The 20929-nt window shown below is 42.8% G+C and overlaps 1 protein-coding gene across 1 annotated transcript in view; it reads left to right on the forward strand.

The window, feature by feature from the left end:
• Window positions 1-20929, forward strand: part of LOC308266059 (uncharacterized protein) — a gene marked incomplete at both ends in the record, with an annotated part of 178896 nt that overhangs the window by 73292 nt on the left and 84675 nt on the right. The window contains 8 exons of the mRNA XM_080700095.1: window positions 3576-3778; window positions 6385-6540; window positions 9566-9659; window positions 10713-10850; window positions 16729-16871; window positions 17933-18044; window positions 19644-19693; window positions 20690-20866. Coding sequence (XP_080556221.1) covers window positions 3576-3778; window positions 6385-6540; window positions 9566-9659; window positions 10713-10850; window positions 16729-16871; window positions 17933-18044; window positions 19644-19693; window positions 20690-20866 — 1073 coding nt within the window. The remainder of the gene's footprint in view (window positions 1-3575; window positions 3779-6384; window positions 6541-9565; window positions 9660-10712; window positions 10851-16728; window positions 16872-17932; window positions 18045-19643; window positions 19694-20689; window positions 20867-20929) is intronic.

Consider the following 20929-nt stretch of genomic DNA (forward strand, 5'->3'; position numbering starts at 1 on the left):
AATATTCTTAGGTTAGCTCTCTTAAAATGGACCCATATTTCTTCAATATCAGATTCCTGCTGTCGGATATTTTTTTCTAGATTAGAAACTATGCGTTCATTTTTGGAATGATCATCTTCTAAGAGCGAGATTCTGTTCTCCATGTGGTCTAATCGGTTGTTTGTGCTTTGAATTGAGGCCTTTACTTCATTAATTGCATCCTTTATCTCTTTTTGGCTCTCTCTGAGTTCTTTTCGAAGCACCTCTATTATTTCTACAGTTATTTTCCTGATTTGATCTTCTAGAAATCTCTGATTTTCTGTTTTATCGGGTTCTGATGTTGTGGGGTTGTGGGCATTTATTGCTCCAGTATTATTCCTCTTTCCCATGATTTCGGATGTTTGTGCCTTCTCTGGGTTCTTCCCTTGGGTCACTATGACTTCACTTAAGGTGTTCTGGATCTCGAGTCAGTAGTATCTCAGACCCCACTACTCCTTTACTGGGTTTTATCACAGAGTCTCCGACCCAGAGAGTCGATAGAGGCTGCTTTAGACTGTGGGGGGTGCCAGGTTGCACGTTCTCCTATGGTGTGATATCTCTGTCACCGCCCCTCCCCCACTGGGTCAAGTCCCAGGGAGTACAGTACTGGGATTGCTCCTCTGTGGCCCGCAATTTGACTCACTGTTCTTGAGTACGCAGATGTAGCTGTACTGGCCTCGCTGAATTCGGTGCTCCTGCCGCCGGTGGCAATATGGCTCGCTGCTACGCCCTCGGCTGTGGGGCTGGTGTTTTTCTTCTTGGTTTTGATTTCCACTCTGAATCCCTGCAGCGTGTGCTGAGCTCGGCCACTGGGAGCTTTAGATGCTCTCTGCGTGGAGAAATCCCGCTTGGCTGTTCCGCAGTGGCTCACCTCGGCTTGCTGTAGCCGTCCCGTGAATTCGCCGGTGCCGCCGGCAGTATGGTGCTGCTGCCGCGTCTCCCAAATAAATTTAAGGGCTGATTTATCTATGTCTGTGAGGAATGATCTTGGCTAGTTTAATGGGCATTGTGTTGAATCTGTAGATCACTTTTGGAATGATGGCCATTTTAATGATATTTATTCTGCCAATCCATGAACATGAAAGATCTTTCCATCTTCTAAGATCTTCTTTGATTTCTTTTATCAATGTTTTATAATTTTCTTTGTAGAGATCTTTTACCTCCTTGGTTAAGTTTATTTCTAAATATTTTATTTTTTGTGGGAGATCCTGAGTGGAAGTGTTTTCAGAATTTTTTTTTAGTGGATTTATAGTTGGTATACAGAAAAGCTTCTGATTTTTTAAGATTGATTTTGTATCCAGACACTTTGCTGAATTTGTTGATCAGTTCTATAAGCCTTTTGGTTGAGTTTGTTGGGTCTTCTAAATATAATATCATGTCATCTGCAAATAGTGAAAGTTTGAGTTCTTCTTTTTCCTATTTGTACTCCTTTGATTTCCTTGTCTTGTCTTATTGCTCTGGCTAGAGTCTCTAGTACTATATTGAAGAGAAGTGATGATAATGGACATCCTTGTCTCGTTCCTGTTTTTAGGGGGAATTCTTGAAGTTTTTCCCCATTTAATATGATGTTGGCAGTGGGGTTTTTCATCATATTAAAAATCCTAGCCGGGTGTGGTGGTGCACCTGTAATCCTAGTACTTGGGAGGCTGAGACAGGAGAAGCACAGGCTTAAAGCCAGCCTCAGCAACTTAGTGACATACTGTTTCCAATTTTTAAAAAGAAAATTTTAAATAGGGCTGAGGGTATAGCTCAAAGGTAGAATGCCCTTGGGCTCAATCTCCAGTACCACAAAAATGAATGAATGAATTAAAATGCTAATGGTACACCTTTATGTTTATAGGTTTTTCTATATTGTGATAGATTGATAGATTCTTGGCAGTAGAATTGCTGAAATGAAATTTAAATCTTTGGGTACACACTGGAATATTGCTTTCCAAAATATTTGTGCCAACTTATATAGCCACCAAAAATATATATTCACCAGATGTGCTATAACAGGCAGTATAGTCATAGGTGAAAGTACGTAATGTGTTTGCCTATGCACATGCTCACATAAAAGGTGGCATTGTGCCCTTAATTTACATTTTCTTTCTGTATATTGAGATGATTCTTGCAAAATGTTCTGTTACTAGATATAATTTTTGTGGCATTTCTGTTTTTTCTCTTTATTCCTTTATCAGTTAGAATCCTAATGTTATTCCAATTGACGTACATGAGGTTTTTTTAAACAAAAACTTTTTAGCCTTTTTGTTTATCGTATTTTCTGCATATATTTTCCTCTTATTTCCATATAGTCAAACCTGTTGCTAATTTCCTTTGTGATTTCTCCTATCTTCCCAAATGCAGAAAGAAAATATTCCTCCAGATGTTTTATATTTGTCATTTTATTCCTTTTTTATGTGTATGTGGGGTGGAAAGAGAGGGACTACGGATTGAATCTAAGGATATTCCACCTCTGAGATATACCCTCAGTCTGATTATTTTTATTTTGAAACGGGGTCTAAGTTGCCGAGGCCAGCCTTAAACCTGTGATCCTCTTGTTTCAGCCTCTCAAGTACTGGGATTATAGGCACACACCACCATGCCTGACATTTTTTCCTGTTTTTCTTCTTCTCCCTCCCTCCTCCTCTTCTTCCTCCTCCTCCTCTTCCTCCTCCTCCTCTTCCTTTTCTGAATCTTCTTCCTCCTTCTTCTTCCTCTTCCTCCTCCTTCATACTAGAGATGAAACACGGGCATTTTTCCTCTAAGCTACACTCAGACCTTCATTTTTTAAAATTTCTTTTCCTTTGAAACAGTCTTGCTAAAGTTTCTGGGGCTGGCCTTGAGCCTGTCTCAGGTTCTCCAGTCAGCCTCCCAAGTGCTGGGATTGCAGGTGTGTGCCACCATGCCCTGCTTTGGGCCTTCTATTTAGATTACTTTTGTCATTTTTGTTCTTTATTTAGACTGCAGAGATTTGTAACAATGACAACAGCGAAGGCTTTTGCACATGTTCACTCCGCTCTCTCAAAAAGCCTACGAGGTAGCTATTCTCTGTTAGTATCTAGTAGAGATTGTTATTGTCTTTATCCGTACTTTACAGATGAGGAAACTGAGAAAAGCAAAATTGAGTAAATTGCTTGAAATCTGAGTTTATGTCAGAGCTAAGACTTGAGTCCAGGAAATCTGGATCCAGAGTCTGCCACCAACATTGAGAGGTGTTTTTTGAGGGCTGTGGTACTAAGGATTGAATCCAGGGGATGTTCTACCTCTCAGCTTCACCCTTGGCCCTGGTTTTTTTTGTTTTTTTGTTTTTTTGTGTTTTTGTGTTTTTTGTTTGTTTGTTTGTTTGTTTGTTTGTTTTGAGACAGCGCCTCCACTAATTGCTGAGTGTCTCATTAAGTTTCTGAGGCTGGCCTCAAACCTGTGATCCTCCTGTCTCAGCCTCCCAAGTACTGGAATTTCACACATGCACTACTATGCCCGGCTCAGTTCTTTTGTTTTTGTTTGTTTTGTTGTTGTTTTAATATGTGAGGCCTCTTTTTTCATGTTTTGAAAAGTGCTTTGTTCTTTTCTTTCAGCTGTTCTCAGCCAAGGTGATGGGAGACCCCTCTCTCGTGGTGGAGATAGGCCTGCTTGCGCTCAAGTCTGCAGCGGAGGAAGGACAGGAACGAGGCCAGGATTCTCACACACTGCTCCTGGAGACATTTTCCAAACTTCTGGAACTCTTGACCCTCCGCCACCGGCTGATCGCCATGAGTGTGGAGAGCGCACACCTGGCCAGGTGAGTAGGGACCACGGAGCCAAGCAGAAGATGAGCTTTGTGACAAGTCAAGGGAAACCAGTAACGGTCCCCGGGTCTCCTGCCTCTGGCAGCCCTTGCCCAGACTCAGCTTTCTAACTGGCCAAACTGGTCACTGTGCTCTTCTGCTTCCCCTTCCCTCTAAGCCTCCCTGGTGCCACTCTGACCCCTCAACCAGGCTGGTCCTCCCCGTGGCACCCAGCCTTTCTCTCCATTGAGCACCTGCACCTGTCCTTTTAATTACATGCTTACTACTGGTTTATTTGTTTTCCTGCCGCCATGAATTCCCTGAACGCAAAAGCCCTGTCCAGGTTATTTATCATTATCCCATTCCCTGGTGTCTTAATCTGTTTTGTGTTGCTGTAACAGAAAACTTGAGACTGGGTAATTTATAAAGAACAGAGGTTTGTTTCTTACCGTTCTGGAGGCTGGAAAGTCCAAGGTCGAGGATCCTGCATTTGGTAAGGTCCTTCTTGCTGTATCATCCTGCAGCAGAAGGCAGAAAGGCAAGCGCAAGAGGGAGAGGAGGAGGGAGAGGGAAAGACACAGGGTGCCACACTCCTTCTTCTATCAGGAACCCTCTCCCACAGGACTAAGCTACTCACTCCCTCATCACAGCAGAGCCCTCGTGACCTAGGCACGTCTTAGAGGTCCCACCTCTCAACACTTGTTGTTGAGGATTAAGTTTCCAACACATGAATTCCGGAGACACGTTCCAACCGAAACACCTGGTGTGGGGCCTATGCCACACCAGGCCCTTTGGGAATACTGGCTGATTTTGCTCTTGAATATAATGAAGCTGAGTGGAAGGGGCCCTAGAAAAGAAGAGACATAAGTCAGTAGCAGCATCCAGGTAGGACAGAGGCGTGTGTGTGTGTGTGTGTGTGTGTGTGTGTGTGTGTGTGTGTGTCTGCAGGTAGGAGACAAGAGAGACAACTGAGCTCAGTTTTAATTATAAGCATGACAGTAAGACATGAAGTGGAAATGTTCCATTAGCAGGAAAAAGATGGACCTGGAGAGGTTGTTGCAAACGTGTCTGAGTGCTGCTGTGTTCTGGTCCCCATGAGAGACCCTGTGGACATAGCAAGTCCAGTCATCTACCAACTATTGCTGGGGACTGCTGTGGCCAGGGTCTTCGCTGGGGACTTTATGTGTATTGTGTATTATTTTATTTCATTCTCAGAGTATCCTTATGAGGTAGTTACAACTTCATCAGCAAGGAAATAGAGGCTCAGAAAAGTAATTTGCCTGAGATCACATAATTAGAAGTCAAGGTATTATCACCTCTCTGACACTGCTTCTCTGTGATTTATGGTCCTGGCCCTCAGGAGCCGGTGATGTGAAATTACTCACAATGTAGCATAATAATGATATTCTACCCATCCAAAAAAATACCATGGGAGCACAGCAAATGGAAAATTTTATTCTAAGTAGATCAGGGAAAGCTTCATAGAAGAAGAGCCATTATGGATTGAATGTGTCCCTCCAAAATTGATGTGTTCAAGAAGGAATCCCCAGTACCTCAGGCAGAACGGAGCCTTATCTGAAGCCAGGGTCTTTTCAAGATGTCATCAAGTTAAACTGAGGTTATTAGGACAGGCCCTCATCTAGTACGACTGGTGTCCTTATAAGAGGAAATCTAACAGACACACACAGAGGGAAACCTGTGTGAGGGCTCAGGGAGGTGACGGCGGCCCACAAGCCAAGAAACGAGGCCTAGAATGGCTCCTTTGCTCAGATCCAGAGAAACAACCCACTCTCCCACACCTGAGCCCCCAAACTGAGGCAATCCATGGCTGCTGTTTAAGCCACTGAACACTGTGTGTGTTTCTGTGATATTTTGTTACAGCAAGTCTAGCAAACTAATATAATACCGACTGAGCTCCAACCTTAATGCATCAACTTCTCAAGATGAGAAATATATTAAAACAGCATGTGCGGGGGCGGGGGCATTGTGGACTGAGGTGCCAGAGGGATGTCTGAATGGGGTCACACTGCCAGACATGGAAATGGGGGACCGGAGCTCAGTGCTGAGCCAGGACAGAGGCAAGGCTTACAGACTCTTAGATGGCAGTGTCTCTAGGTCCTGGGGTTAGACAGACTCCTCAAGGAGGAGATTCAGTAGATGAGGAGAAGACCAGGTCTGGAAATCAAGGAAACACCAGCATTTGAAACTAAGGAGGGGGAAAAACCCATAGATTCTGAGAAAGAGGGGTCATGAGGCAGGAGCACGGAGACCGTGGATCCAGGAGAACAAAGCTGGTCTGCGAGGAGGGTGCGGGAGGCAGCTGTGAAGAGCTCTGGGAGAAAATGGCAACTGTTGTACAGAGGGCAACGCCGGTGAGCTCATGAGGGCGCTGAGGACGAATGCCAGCCCGCAGAAACAAGATCGAGGAAGCGCCCAAGGGCATCTCCTACCTAACTGTTCTCCCCTGTCTGTCACACTGCAACCAGGAGAGCACAGCACAGACACGGGGCTAACAGGTCTACTCTTGCTTGACTTTGGCTTCTGTACTTAGGCAGACATTCTGGTTTCCTTACCCACTTACTTTCCTTTCAGGAGGGACTGTTCTTTCTTTTTCTCTTAGGCTCTATAAGGAATTGGCACGGGAGATGGGTTTTGAAGATTACCATTTGTACCTGAGGCCTGTGCACTTTGAATTTGCATCACTCAAGGACAAGGCAGACCAGCCCCCTTCTGTCTTTATCACTTCTCTGCTGGAGGACAGTGGCCGGGTTGACAGGTGAGCCTCTGGAGGTCACAGTGACAGCGCTGAATAAACAAACAGTGAAAATAATTCTCTCACCAGTAGACACACAAGTGTAATTGCACTTCTAAATTCTCTTCTTATATTCTATCTGCTATGATGCCCCTTCCTTGTTTCCTTCCATCCTTCCTTCCATTTTTTTTTTTTTTTTTTTTGGCACTGGGGATTGAACTCAGAAGTATTCTACTTCCAAGCTACACCCCCAGCCCCATTTTCTATTATTTATTTTGAAACAAGATCTTGCTAAATTGCCGAGGTTGGCCTTAAACCTACAATCCTCCTGCTTCAGCCTCCCAAGTACTGGAATCACAAGGGTGCTCCACCACACCCGGCTGTTACCTAAGTTTCCTGAGAGGTACTTTTCTTGAAACTATAACACAGTGGACAAATCTAATATGTAAGCAGTATTTCAGCTGAGGTAGTTAAGAGAAACCAACTCCAACCAGTGAGACCTCTTTTTCATGACCCAGATGGGCAGCCCATTGCCAGAAAGGAAACACTCTTTCTCAGCTACAGACCACAAAGCTACAGACTTCCTCAGCTAGAGGAAGGAGTCTTTCTTTTTCGTTATTCAGAGGCTTTCTTCTCTCTTTCTCTACTATCTGTCCTTTCCCCCAGGGCCCCTTCTCTGTCTTTGAAGATTCCTAGTACTGGCTCCACTCTATGGAGGGCAAAGGGGACCCCAAGGAAGGGAAGTTGCTCTTGTTTTGCGAGCATGAATCACTGCTCACATTATAACTGATATGCTAACATGCCGGAGGGCTCCTCAGTGGGTGACTGGAATGAAATGGATTAGGATGGTAGAAGACAGAATCCCCAGGTCTCTCAGCCGAGGCACAATGGAAATTTAGGGCTGGATTAATCTTCTTCCAGGGAGGAGGCTGTCCTGTGTGTCTTAGTTACTTAGCAGCATTTCTGATTTCTGTCCAGTAGATGCCAGTAGTAACCCCCACGAGCTCTCCCCTCCCCTCTGACTCCTAACCCCTTGGCTGTTCCTGATGTTTGAAGATGTCTCCGGATACTACCAAGTAATCCTCTGGAGGCAAAAACCCCTGCTCCATCCTGTCACACTAGCTAATTCCAAACCAGAATTTAGTGTAAAGATGGAGCTCTGTTATGGAAGCCAAGACAGAAAGCATGATCAGGCCTCAGAGGAGGCTAGGTCTCCAACTGGAAAAAAAATGTCTAGAGTTCAGCTATATACTCTCCTTCAAGGATATTCTTCTCAAGCTGGTGTTTACACTGCAGAGAAAATAGTGCAGATTTTTGTTCATCTGGAACCCACCAATCTGCACAAACTGCTTGAACACTCTGGTCTGAACACTCTGGTCCTGGTCAAGTGGTGATCAGTCTCTCCAGTGATGACCCAGACACAGGGAGCCTTCAGAATTACTAGGGGAAGGTTTAATCATCTAGAAAACTTGTGTCTTGAGTTTGTATCTATTTTATGTATGTTAATTTTGTGTACATAGCCACCTTGGAGGGCCGCTGTAGCAACAGCACACACCAAAGTTGAGTATAGTGGCTTCTAAAAACACATTTATGCCAGGCATAGTGGCGCACACCTGTAATCCCAGTACTTGGAAGACTGAGATAGAAGGATCAGGTTCAAGGTCAGGCTCAGAAAATTAGCAAGGCCCTTAACACTTAATGAGACCCTGTTTCAAAATAAAAATTAAGTAGGACTGGGAGTATAGCTCAGGGATAGAATGCCCCTGAGTTCAATCCCCAGTAACACACACGCACACGCACACACACACACACACACACACACACACATTTGTATTTGATATAACCCTATAAGGTGGACAATATCCCCATTTATAGATGAAGAAACCAAGGTTGACAAAGATTATATTACTTGACAAAGTCTCATCATTATAAAGGAATGTGTCCCAAGGTGGCAATGTGGCTGAAAAGTATATTTAAATGATTATTAAGCCAGGCGTGATGGTGCATGCTTGTAATTCCAGCATTTGGGAGGCTGAGACAGGAGGATCCCGGTTTGTGGACAGCTACTAGTGAGGCCTTTGCATCTCAGTGAGAATAAAAAAATTGGGCTGGGAGTGTAGCTCAGAGATAGAATGCCCCTGGGTTCCATCCCTAATACTGCAAATATATATATATATATATATATATATATATATATATATATATATATATATATATTTAATACCGTGAGAGAGAGTGAGAATTAGACAACATTTAGAGGGTGCTACAAGGGGGGAGATCAGTGAGGGATGCTGAACAGGTATGGTCAAAAGTGTAAAAGGAAGCTAGGTGGGTGGTGCACACCTGTAATTCCAGTACTTAGGAGGCTGAGATAAGAGGACTACAAGTTCGAGGATAGCCTCAGCAAGTAGTGAGGCCCTGTTTCAAAATAAAAAAATAAAATAGGCCTGGTGATGTAGCTCAGAGGTAGAATGCCCCTGGGCTCAATCCCTATACAGCATAAATAAATAAATAAATAAATAAATGACATAAGAATTTCAAACAGTATGGAGCAGTCACCACAGCCAAAGAGAGATCAAATCTGATAAGAACAGAAAATACTCAAGAGCCCTTCCAGTCTGGAGATACATATATTGTCTTGTATAAAACTTTCAGTGAGCCAGGCGTGATGGTGCATGCTTATAATCCCAGTACTTGGGAGGCTGAGACAGGAGGATCACAGGTTCATGGCCAGCCTCAGCTATTTATGCCCTCTGCAACTTTGTGAGAACCTATTTCAAAATAAAAAATAAAAATAGGGCTGGGATGTAGCTTGGAGGTAGAATGCCCCTGGGTTCAATCTCCAGTACTACAAAAAAAGCCAACAAAACAAACAAACAAAAAACCCCACCAAGCTTTCAGTGGCTCTTACTACTGATGTTCCAGACCTGATCACATGCCATTCTGTCCATCAGAATGGGCATCTCTCTCCTGCGATGCAAGGGCTGGAATGAAAGTGTCCCCAGATGGCTCGACCCTGACCCGTGTCCCCTCCTACTTCTTCCCCCAGATATTCCCCGGCTGCTCTTGTCTTAGCCATCTCTGAGCTGGACGAGAACCAAGTTGGCAAATTTAGTTTTTATACGAAAGAAGCCATCCTTAAGGTAAGTTTTTTTTTTTTTTAAGAAGAAACTAAAGTAAAATAAAGCAAGTGGCTCTTGTGTTTTTTTAAATACGTATTTACTTCATATAAATTTGGCTTTCTAAGAAGAGCTTCACTTCATCGGTAATGATGTGCATGTTGGCCTGGCTTGCACAGAAACTGTCAGGCCAGGTGTAAGAATTTCTGTTAGAAAAAACAAAGAAGCATGTGTGGTGAACCAAGTTTGCATCAGGCTTTTAAAATATACAGTTTTTTTGTGTGTGTGTGGTACTGGGATTCCTGGAAACCCTTCTACCTCTGGGTTACACTCCCAGGCCTATGTTTATACTTTTTTATTTGGAAACAGGATCTCTTAAGCCAGCATGGTTGAGTTCGAACCTGCACGATCCTCCTGTCTCCACCTCCCAAGCACAGGGAATACAAGCGTGCGCCACCACACCCGGCAAAATATACAAATTTTTAAAATCTGATCTTTTTTAGCCCTAATGCTGTTTTTTTTTCCTCTGCCACTCAGATTTCTTTTCTTCTCTCTGTGGGATTATTTGTTTATTTTGGTGGTACTGGAAATTGAACCCAGGGACATTCTACCTCCAACCTACAGGCCTTTTTGTTTTTTATTTTAAAAACAGGATCTAAGTTGTTGAAGCTGGCCTTGAACCTGTGATCCTCCTGTCTCAGCCTCCCAAGCCCTGGGATTACAAGCATATGCCACCATGCTTGGCTTATGTGTGTAATTTTTGTTTCAATATTGACCTAACCTTGGCTTACAAGAGTCCATCCTCGAGTCCATGTAGAACCTACCCACCCTTTCCTGATCATTGGGAGCCTTCATGGTGTCCAGCTGCAGAGAAATCAGTCCTGGAGCCAGCCTTGCTAGGATGAATAGCTGCTTGTGGAGAGACCAAGTTCCATCTAATGGCTGAGTAGCAAGGCTCGCAGCCCACCTTGCACTTAAATTCATATATGTGTCTACCTGTTGAATAAGTGATGATCTCAACCTCAGTGTCACCTCTTTCTTTAAGGGAGCAACTCCTAACGTGTTTTCTTCCTGTAGCTCTTGCTCCACTCAGGAGTGGAGAACATGCAAGTGACCCTTGCCTGCCAGGCTGCTCAGAAGAACGCTCTGATGGTGGCTGTTCAGCAGGCGGCCTTCTACCACGCCCCTCGGGTGGGCGGTCCCAAGGATGTCAAGGTTAGCCTGCACCCCACTCCCAGCCAATGTCACCTGCCCCTTCCTTTCTCCCCCTCTTCTTTCCTGTCTCTTCTTTTCTTCTTTATAGCTTTCCCCCCTCCCTTCTTTTTCTTCCTCTTTCCTATCTGTGTAGGAAAAAAAGCTTAGACTCAGTTTCTCCTACTAATACACTCAAACACCAATCATGTCTGTGACCCCAAAAGGTGTGGGGATTTCTTCTCCCCACCAAAGAGCCAGCAATTAATTCTGCAGAGAACACAAGCTGGGCATCCTCCAATTCAATTTTGACACCATCTACCTAGATACAGTACTAGATCCTACAGATTGGGAGCTCAGACCTCGAGACTGCCCCTGTTCCCGACCTAGTTACAAGACTGGACCTCGGGAACTTCTGACTGACTGTAAATTGGGGTTCCCAGGACTCCCTCTTTAGGTTCAATTAATTTGCCAGAGCTGTTTACAGAACTTGGGGAAACTCTATGTTTATTGATTTATTATAAAGGGAACTTAAAAGGGTAAAAATAAGCAGCCATACAATGGACACCCAGGGCGAGGTCTGGAAGGGGCTTGATTGCACAGGCATGGAAGCATGGACCACTGGGTCAAAATGTGATGGGACAGAAAAGGCCTGATTCAGTAGTTTTAACAGACTACATGAGGACACCCAGACAGGCCTGTCTGCCCAGATTCTTCAGCGTTCCTTCTTCATGGGCGAGGCACTGGAAATGGGGTCTTAGCATCCACTATCAGACACTGTATCAGAGAAGCTGGGTCAGTGAACTCAAGATTATAGCTTCCATGACCTGCCCCAGGGAAGAGAAAAGTTTCTCTGTCCTGCCTTGGGGAGAAAAAGGAACTGGTGAAAGGTCTGAAAGAGTTTGATTTTGAGGCCTAAAGCTCTTCAACATTGTTCTAGATGCTCAGAAAATAAGAAAGACTCCGTTAGTTGTGAACCGGGAACCACGGAGGGAAACCAAAAGATGTGTAGCATAAAACACTGTCTTTTAACTTCCTTTTCCTTCTTTCTTTCCTATTTGTCAATCAGTGTGAAATCTAAATTCTCACTGAGATTCTTAATTTTTAGCAATATGCTAAGAATTTTGCCTTTGTACATAACTCTATGATATTAACTGGCTAGACTCTTCAGCAGAAAATCTTCTATTTTTAAGCCATAACCTTTTGTTGAGAAATGATTTTATTATTTTCTGATTTATTTTTCTTGTCATTCTTTTTGCAATAGTATAAAGACACATTTGATCCTTCTTTTTTTCAGAAAAACTTCCATATATGCACACTGAGGGTTTTTTTGTGAGCTTTTATTTGTTTGTTTGGTTATTGATTTTTGTTTTGTTTTGTTTATTTGTTATGGTTGTGCTGGGGATTGAACCCAGGGACATTCTACCTCATAGATATACCCCCAGCCTTACTTTATTTTTTATTTAGAAACAGGGTCTCACTAAGTTGCTGAGAGCCTCGCTAAAGTAGCTGAGGCTGGCTACAAACCTGAGATCTTTCTCAGCCTCCTAAGTACTGGGATTACAGGCATGCACTAGCACACCTGGCTTTTTGTTGTTGTTGTTGTTGCTGCTGTTGTTACTGAGATATAATTCATGAAACATAAATTTTATCCATTTAGCCGGGCGTGGTGGTGCATGCTTGTAATCCCCATGCTTGGGAGGCTGAGACAGGAGGATTGCACAGGTTCAAAGCCAGCCTCAGCTACTTAGTGAGGCTCTCAGCAACGTAGTGAGACCCTGTTTCCAAATAAAATATAAAAAAGGTCTGGAAGTATAGCCCGGAGGTAGAAAACTTCTGGGTTCCACCCCCAGTACCACCCAAAAAAAAAAAAAAAAAAAAGAAAACAAAACAAAATAGAACTGAGGGTGTAGCTCAGAGGTAGAATGCTTCTGGGTTACATCCCCAGTACCAAAATCAATGTATAATCTAGGTGTGGTGGCACACACCTGTAATCCCAGTACTTGGGTAGTAAGCCTCTGGGTTCTACCCCAGCACCACCAAAATAAGTAAATAAATAAATAAATAAATAAATAAATAAATAAAGTATCCATTTAAAGTATCTAATTGAGTGGTTTTTAGTATATTCATGTGGGCATATACCCATAACCATTACCTAATTCCCAAATACATTTATAACTCCCAAGAGAAACCCTTTACTCATTATTCACTCCCTCGGTCCCTAGCGACCACCAACCTACTTCCTGTCTCTAGATCTACCTATCTTGACATTTCACATAAATGGAACCAAGCTTACAATGCGTGGCCTTTGTGTTTGGCTCTTTTCACTTGGCCTAATGTTTCCAAGTCCATCTACGTCACAGCATACGCCAGGACTCCATTCCTTCTTATTTCTGAGTAATATCCCATGATATGGCTGATACCAAATTTTGCTTACCCATCCATCAATTTGGCGAATGCTAGGTTGTTTTCACTTTTGAGCTTTTAGAATTAATGCACATACAGGCTTTTGTGAAACACGTGTTTTCAATTTTCTGAGCTCTACACCTAGAAATGGAATCACTAGATTTTTTTTTTTTTTTTTGGTGACTTTCTCTTTCACATTTGAAGGAGCTGCCAAGCTTTTTTTCTCCAGTGGCTGTGCCATTTTAAATTTCCATCAGCAATATGTGAGAGTTTTGATGTCTCCACAATTTTGTCGACACTTGTTGACTAAACAAGTCTGTTTCCTCTTTCCACTTTTGGGCACTTTCTACTTTCTACTTGTGGGCAGGCTAAACTGTTTCCAGTCTCTCTAGAAAGTTTAACTAAATCCTGTGTGCCTCTCTGGCCAGTATCCTAATTGTGACCTTCTCTTCTCATTCCTGTTTACTCAAAAGATAGTCTTTGACTCCCTGTCTTCACATTATCACCCTGTTCACTGTACTTGAGCTTCCTCCCCCACCACACCCGTCTCTCACTAGAGTCAGCAACGACTTCCTGACACTGATTAGCAATCTGATGTGACTTATTCCTTCCACACCATTAGTCTTTAGAGGAATGAAAATTAAGATCCCATTGAGAAACCACTGCACACCCGTTACAATGGTTAAAACTTAAAGACTGACCGTCTTGTTTGGGCGAGGATATGGATGCTCTAGAATTCTTGTACATTGATGGTGGGAATGGAAAAATGGTACATCCTCTTGAAAGATTATTTGGCAATTTCTTTAAAAATTACATATAAATTTACCATATGATTCAGGCATTCTGTTCCCAGGCACTTAACAATAAGAAATGAGTGCATGTGTTCATACAAAACTATTGTACCCAAATATTCATAGCATATTATTTATAATAGTCCAGAACTGGAAATAACTCAAATGTCCACGAACAAGTGAGTGGATAAACAAACTGTGGCATATCCATACAATGGAATACTACTCAGCAATATTGAATAAACTCTTGATAGCTACAGAAATGTGGATGAAGCCGGACAAAAACGAGTGTGTACTGTATGACATTATTTATACAGCATTCTAGGAAATACATTCTAGTCCATAGTTGCAGACAGCAGAACAGCTTGGAAGGGGGGGGTGCAATGCACTGGGGGTTAAAACTTCAACATAGGAGCTTTAAAGGAACATAAACATTCAGTTCATAGCAGTTCTTCAAGAAGTTTGGTCAGAATTGAGGAAGAAATTTGAGGGAGTGGGAGGATTAATAAATAGAAAGAGAGCCTGACTCAGTGATGCATGCTAGTAATCCTAGTGCTTGGGAGGCTGAGACAGGAAGATAGAAGGTTTGAAGCTAGTGTAAGTATATGGTAATTTGTTTCAAAATAAAATAATGAAATAATTCTGGAGTTCAATTTCAGAGAGAGAGAGAGAGAGAAGAAGAAGAAGAAGAAGAAGAAGAAGAAGAAGAAGAAGAAGAAGAAGAAGAAGAAGAAGGAGGAGGAGGAGGAGGAGGAGGAGGAGGAGGAGGAGGAGGAGGAGGAGGAGGAGAAGGGAAAGAAGGAGGATGAGGATGAGGATGAGGATGAGAAGGAGAAGGAGAAGGAGAAGGAGAAGGAGAAGGAGAAGGAGAAGGGGGATTGGAGGGAGGGACACATTGTAGAAAGGAACTGGGAAAAAGGAAGCAGTGGAGGATGATAAAGAAGGCTGGGTGTGGCCAACTTGCAGATGGCATTCACCACCATGACAGGCTATGATCTTTGCTTTCTATGGCACCCTCCACACCCCGTTTCACTCCTCCTTCCAAAAAAAAAAAAAAAACACTGAAACATGACTGAAACCCATTTATTAAAATTCTGTGCAACAGCAATGAAATGGGAAAAGTCATGTGGCAGAGGAGAAGCATGTCAATCTGAGTTAATTCTTACTATCCTTCTAATTTAGCTCAGATGTCAACTTCTAGGAAGCCCCAATTCCTCCTTCCCCTGACTAGACTCACAGCAGAGTTAACAGGGTACCTGCCTCTGCTTTAGCTGTGTTGCCCAAGTTCCTTGAGGGCAAAATCTCAACTTAGCTTTTTAACCCTAGATTTATAATACCAATCTAGCACATAACACAGTAATTTGTTTGGTTTTGTTTGTTTGTTTGTTTGTTTGTTTTGGTGTGTGTGTGTAGAGGGGGGATATTGGGATCCTGGAGTCAGTGTTTTGATTTAGCAGCTCCTCTGATCCAGGCTGTTAGCAACCTCAGTGATAAAATATGTAGACTAAAGGAATCTTCTCCCAGCCCTGAGAGATAGGCTTTGTTCTAAGTGAGGAACAGGTTGTTGAAAGGTTAAGGGAGAGAAGGTCACAGCTAGGCATCTACATCAGGCTCTGGTGAAGAGCAAGGACCTTTCTTTCCTCTTACCCCCAACTCACGGCCCTGACCCCAGTTCTCTGAGCTGGTATATGTTCCTATTTCCAGTAGAATGGGATACTCCAAGGGTCATCAGAAAAAACAAGTTTGGAAACTTTAGATTCTCCACCTAGGGCTTTTTCCCCTTTGCTTCACTCTCCTTGTCTCCTTTAATTCTGATATGAGTAACTCCTAAATCTTTCATTGAAGAAGAATGGCCTTTGCTTTGAAGAATTAACCTTTTTCTCTTAGTAATTTAGAAAAATACAAAATGCTACTTTCCATCATTCCCTGAAAGCCCTTTAAATAAAGCTGATATATTCAGCTGGAAGATACTGATTTCACTTTTTTCTTCTCCTCTCCCTCGTCCCTCCCTCCTTATCCTTCCCTCCTTCCCTCCCTCTTTTCCTCCTTCACAACTGCACTGTGCACGGCAGCATAAACAGCCCACCTCCATCTGCTCAGGTTCCTTGAGGGAACTTTCTAGTCTTTGTACCTATGAACTCTACCCATCAGCAGTATCTCTTGAGAGGCCACTGGACACAGCACACTCACCTAAGCACTCTGTAGAAGGGAGACTTTTTCTCAGAGCACTTTTAAAAATATATGTTTTATTTTTTGTCTTATATATTTATTTTTAAATTTTTATTGGTACATTGTAGTCATACATCTTAATGGGATAAAAGACTTGTAGAGACATATATGCTCACATCACCCAATTAGCCCTTACCCTGTCCCCACCTCATTCCCTCCCCATCCTTCCTACCCATGCTTGGCTTAGTGATTGATTTTGATATGTTTAAGTACATCATGTGAGGGAAACTCAGAGCACTTTAGACCACTACGTCGTATTTTGAAAATACCCAGACTTAGTTCCTCACCCTTTCACTGTGCAAAGTGGTGTCTTTCTTTCTTCCCTTCCCCTTCTCTTTCTTGTACACTCCTCTTCCCATATAGGCGGCATTTGCACGTGTTTGGGGTCAGTTGCGGTTGAGAGATAATTTTACAGCCAGCACTATAGGACTTATACAGGCAACAAATTTAAATCACTTTGGTTTACAATGTTTTAGGAAGTAAATGCGGAACAAAAACAGCATGGTGGAATAAGTTCGATTCGACTTGTGAATGACACAGAGAGAGTGCTGCTAGCCCAAACTCCAAGAGTCCCAGACACCCTTACTTACTCTTCAGAAAGATTTCAAACTTCCAAAAGGTACTGTACCTGGTGGGAGGATTGTTTAAAATACCAAAGCTTCATCTTTTAAGTCAATTAATAATGGAGTCTTATGAAATTGAAGGAGCCTAAACTCTCAGAGCAGCCAGTATGTGCTTTAATTTTCCTTAGAATCTTATAGGAAAACCTTGTATGAGAACTGAGAAGGCTCAGTTCCTTCCAATATACTCCAGTCCATGTAGGAGAGTCAGTTGTTCTTAATTTCAGCCTCTTCTTACCTCTCTTTTCCTCTCCTCTTTTCTCTTTCTCTTCTCTTCCTTCACTCCTTCTTTCTCTGTACATATTTCCAATTCTTCTTCTCAAGAAAGAAGTTATAGGCTGCTCCAATATTTTATATCTATCTTAAATTGAGAAGCACAGAACTGCTCTCACGATTCTAACAAGGATTTAGCCATTATTCAGAGTAATAGAAAAATGAATTGTGTGAGAGGCATGTTCTTTACAGAAGTATGTCTATCAGGGATGCCCTGTTATATCTTAATCTCTTTTCACCATGACAGAGAAAAAAAGATACTTACATTCTGGAGTAATTGTGATTACTCTGATCACACAGAGTTTTATTGGGGGCACACCAAGGACACTCTAATTTAATTCTGGCAAATTTAGAATGAAAAATAATAATGGGCCAAGCAACCCCACTACTCGGGATGCTGTTCATCTCACACATGGCCTGAGCTCAAGCACCTCCAGCCCACATTCTCAGTGAGTGAATGGGGATTTAAGATTAGTGTGTCCAGTCAAGAGGTCCTAGGGAGCACACATTCCCACCCACTGTTGAAGCCAGGTGGACACACTGGCCCAGGCTCTGATGATGAGGACTAAGGAGGAACGGCCACTGTGTGCTTTTGGCATGATGTGTCTTCGAGGAGCATGGTGGCATCTCAGCCTCTACAGCAAGTTTTTAGAAACACATGAAGCACACGAGTACCACGGAGCCAGAACCACCTGCCCTCCTGCTGCAGCGCACAGCACATGTGTTATTATCCCGCAAAACACCCGCTTACCTCTTGCCCTGGGCTCAGATGTCTCTCTTCACTCAGGGCTCCGGAGGCCTTCGTGTCTATTCAACTAGAAAAGGTGGGACTGCGGGACATGATGCTGAATGCCTTCCTCCTCAGGAAACAGACCATGGCCGACAGCAGCAAGAGACCTGTGAGTGTGTAGAGAGAAGAGCTCCCTACAGTTCTGGTCCTTTTATATTTGAGCGAATAAAAATTCTGAACTTGGGATCTGTTGCTTCCAACCTATTTGGATAGGACGATTGATAATATATTAAATAACTAAAGAAGAACATTTAAGAAGAAATAAAAATAATCAATTCAAGCATTTTACATTGGGTTTTTAAGAATACATACATTTGCCAGGCATGGGGGTACACACATATAATCCTAAGACTTGGTAGCCTGAGACAGGAGGATGGCAGGTTCAAGGCCAGCGCCTGGTACTTACCAAGGCCCTGTTTCAACACACACACACACACACACACACACACACACACACACACACACACACGGAGAGAGAGAGAAAGAGAGGTAAAAGGAGCTAGAGGTCTAACTTGGAGGTAGAGTGCTTCTGAGTTCAGTCCCCAGTACCAAAAAAACAAAAAACATACATTTTCCCAAGGCCACATTTTATATTGTCACTTTCTAAATGGACCCATTCCAGCACATGCCACTTCTGAGTGACCTACAGGGGTCAATAGTCTAGGCAAGGTGGGCGAGGGCTCTGTCCATCTGGTCATTTGTTATCTTGGTTTTCTATATACTACTGACATGTTCCTGTTTAAGTGTTTTTATATTAGCCTAATCTGTTGGAAAATACTATAAAATTCAAACCTTTAATCAGTTAAAATCATCACATAATTTTTGAATATAATGCCCTTATTCATTAATTTTTGATGAGGAAGTGATTATGCTAATGCATAGTTATCTGGCGGAAGAACGATAAGGTTCACAATCTCTAGACTTTCTCTTTACTTGTGCCTGTAAAGGAAGAACTTAAATTTGCCTAATCAAGTTCTTCAAACAGAATATGATTGGAGGCCAGGCCCTAAAATGACTGATGAACAATAATGGGGGCAAAGGCCCCTTCTAATAGGCAATTCTTGAAAGATACAGACTAAGTGGAAAATATAATGGTGCATTATCAGAAAGAGTTCATGCACTGTAGTGATCAGTTTTGCCAGGGTCTGGGATTTTAGCCTACTCGCAGGTTAATGAGTTAACCTGTTACTGTTCCATGGATTAGCAGAAGACACAAGACTCCTGGGTTAGAGACAAAAATCATTGCTACCCACAGCAGGAAAGTCCACATGAGCTTCATGTTTGTGTTAGCTGCCTTTACCCAAGTCTCACAGGGACCATGCAGAAGAGCAAACAGGCACCCAGTAGGTTTGTGCACAGTTGAGGAACACTGAACTTGAGGGGCCCACCTCTTTTATATCAAGCCTGCTTTTTTTTCCTAGAGAGAGACTTTGCCTCATCCCTTAGGATTTCTCTCTGGAAACACAACCCTGAGAAATGGCCCATGAAAAGAGTGCTCAGGGCCTTACATTCTTGGCACACTCAGTAAAATGTGTGGGAATAGACGAGACCTACAGAAGAGTGTCTCACTACGAGTTTACTCCCAGAAAGAATGTCTCAAGTATGTGGCCTTTTCCTGCCTGAAGTTAGCGATATATTGGTACATGTGTACTAGGATGGGCAGTCCTTATAGCTATCTAATAGAAGAACTATTATTCTTTTATCACAGGACAAAATTGAAAAACTCAAGAGGGATGTTATAGTTGAATATTGTCAAAAGTAAGTATAGTGCATGTGAACAACACGTGCCGATTTGATCTGAGCGCAATCACCAGCAGTATGACATAGAAATCCAGACGATGCGTCAGTTGGTTTGTGTTTAAATAATTCGCAGGCCTACTGGATAAAACCCAGTTAAACTGTTCTCTCACGTGCAGAGGCACATTGGGAGTGAAGGGCAGGAAGCACTTTGAAGACGTTAACACTTCCAGCTTGACCTAGGTGGAAATTTCACATATATATATATATTTTTTTTAATTATTTATTTATATGTGGAACATATTGAAAATAGTATACATTTAGACTGTAGTTGGTGCCCTCTCTCCTCGCCCGGTTCCCCTTCTCCCCTCCCAACAATGAGTGTCCAGGTTAACCATGCTATATTCATACTTTTACACATACTCGGTAGAGCGCCTCCATCAATCAGCCTCAGCCTTCTTCCTCTCCTATCCTATCCGTCCATTCTAGCTTTCCTGAGGTCTCCCCTCCATTATCTGGAGTCCCTCTGGTATCCCCACTACTCCCTAGTTTGGGCATATTAGAGAAAACATATGTCCCTTCTCTTTCTGTGCTTGGCTGATCTCATTTAACATAATTTTCTCCAAATCTTTCCATCTTCTTGTGAATGGCATGATTTTGTTCTTCTTTATAGCTGAATAGAATTCCATTGTGTGTATTATTTCCCATAATTTTGCAATCCATTCATCTGTTGATGGAGACCTAGGTTGGTTCCATATTTTGGCTATTACGAATTGTGCTGCTATGAACATGGGTGTGCATATGTTCTTGTAGTTCTCTGATTCCAACCCCTTTGGCCAAATACCCAGGAGAGGTATAGCTGGATCATATGGTAGAATCTTAGATGGAAATTTCTTTTTGACAGAGATACTCTATTCTCTTTGAAAAGTCTCCAGGGAAGTAGATTCTGAAACTTCTGTAAAGGATGGAATTACTTGGGTTCCTCTTTGGGACATCATCTCTTCTTCTAATTTCCAGGTTTAACCACCACATGTCTCACTATGCTCTTCGGGGTCAGATCATGGCCTACTGCAATAGCCTGAGAGCCCTTCTAGAAGACTTCCCTATAATCAGAGATACCTTTTTCATGGTGGGGCAACCACAAGAAAAGAAGGGGTGGAGGGATTCCAAGGAGGGCCTCAAGGCTGACCCCAGGTATGTAAAATGCTTTAGGCCTTGTCACTCGCCTTCCCAGGCCCTATGTCTCCCTAGGAAGAG

Source organism: Muscardinus avellanarius (genome assembly GCF_963383645.1).
Source record: "Muscardinus avellanarius genome assembly, chromosome: 8".
Taxonomy (NCBI): domain Eukaryota; kingdom Metazoa; phylum Chordata; class Mammalia; order Rodentia; family Gliridae; genus Muscardinus; species Muscardinus avellanarius.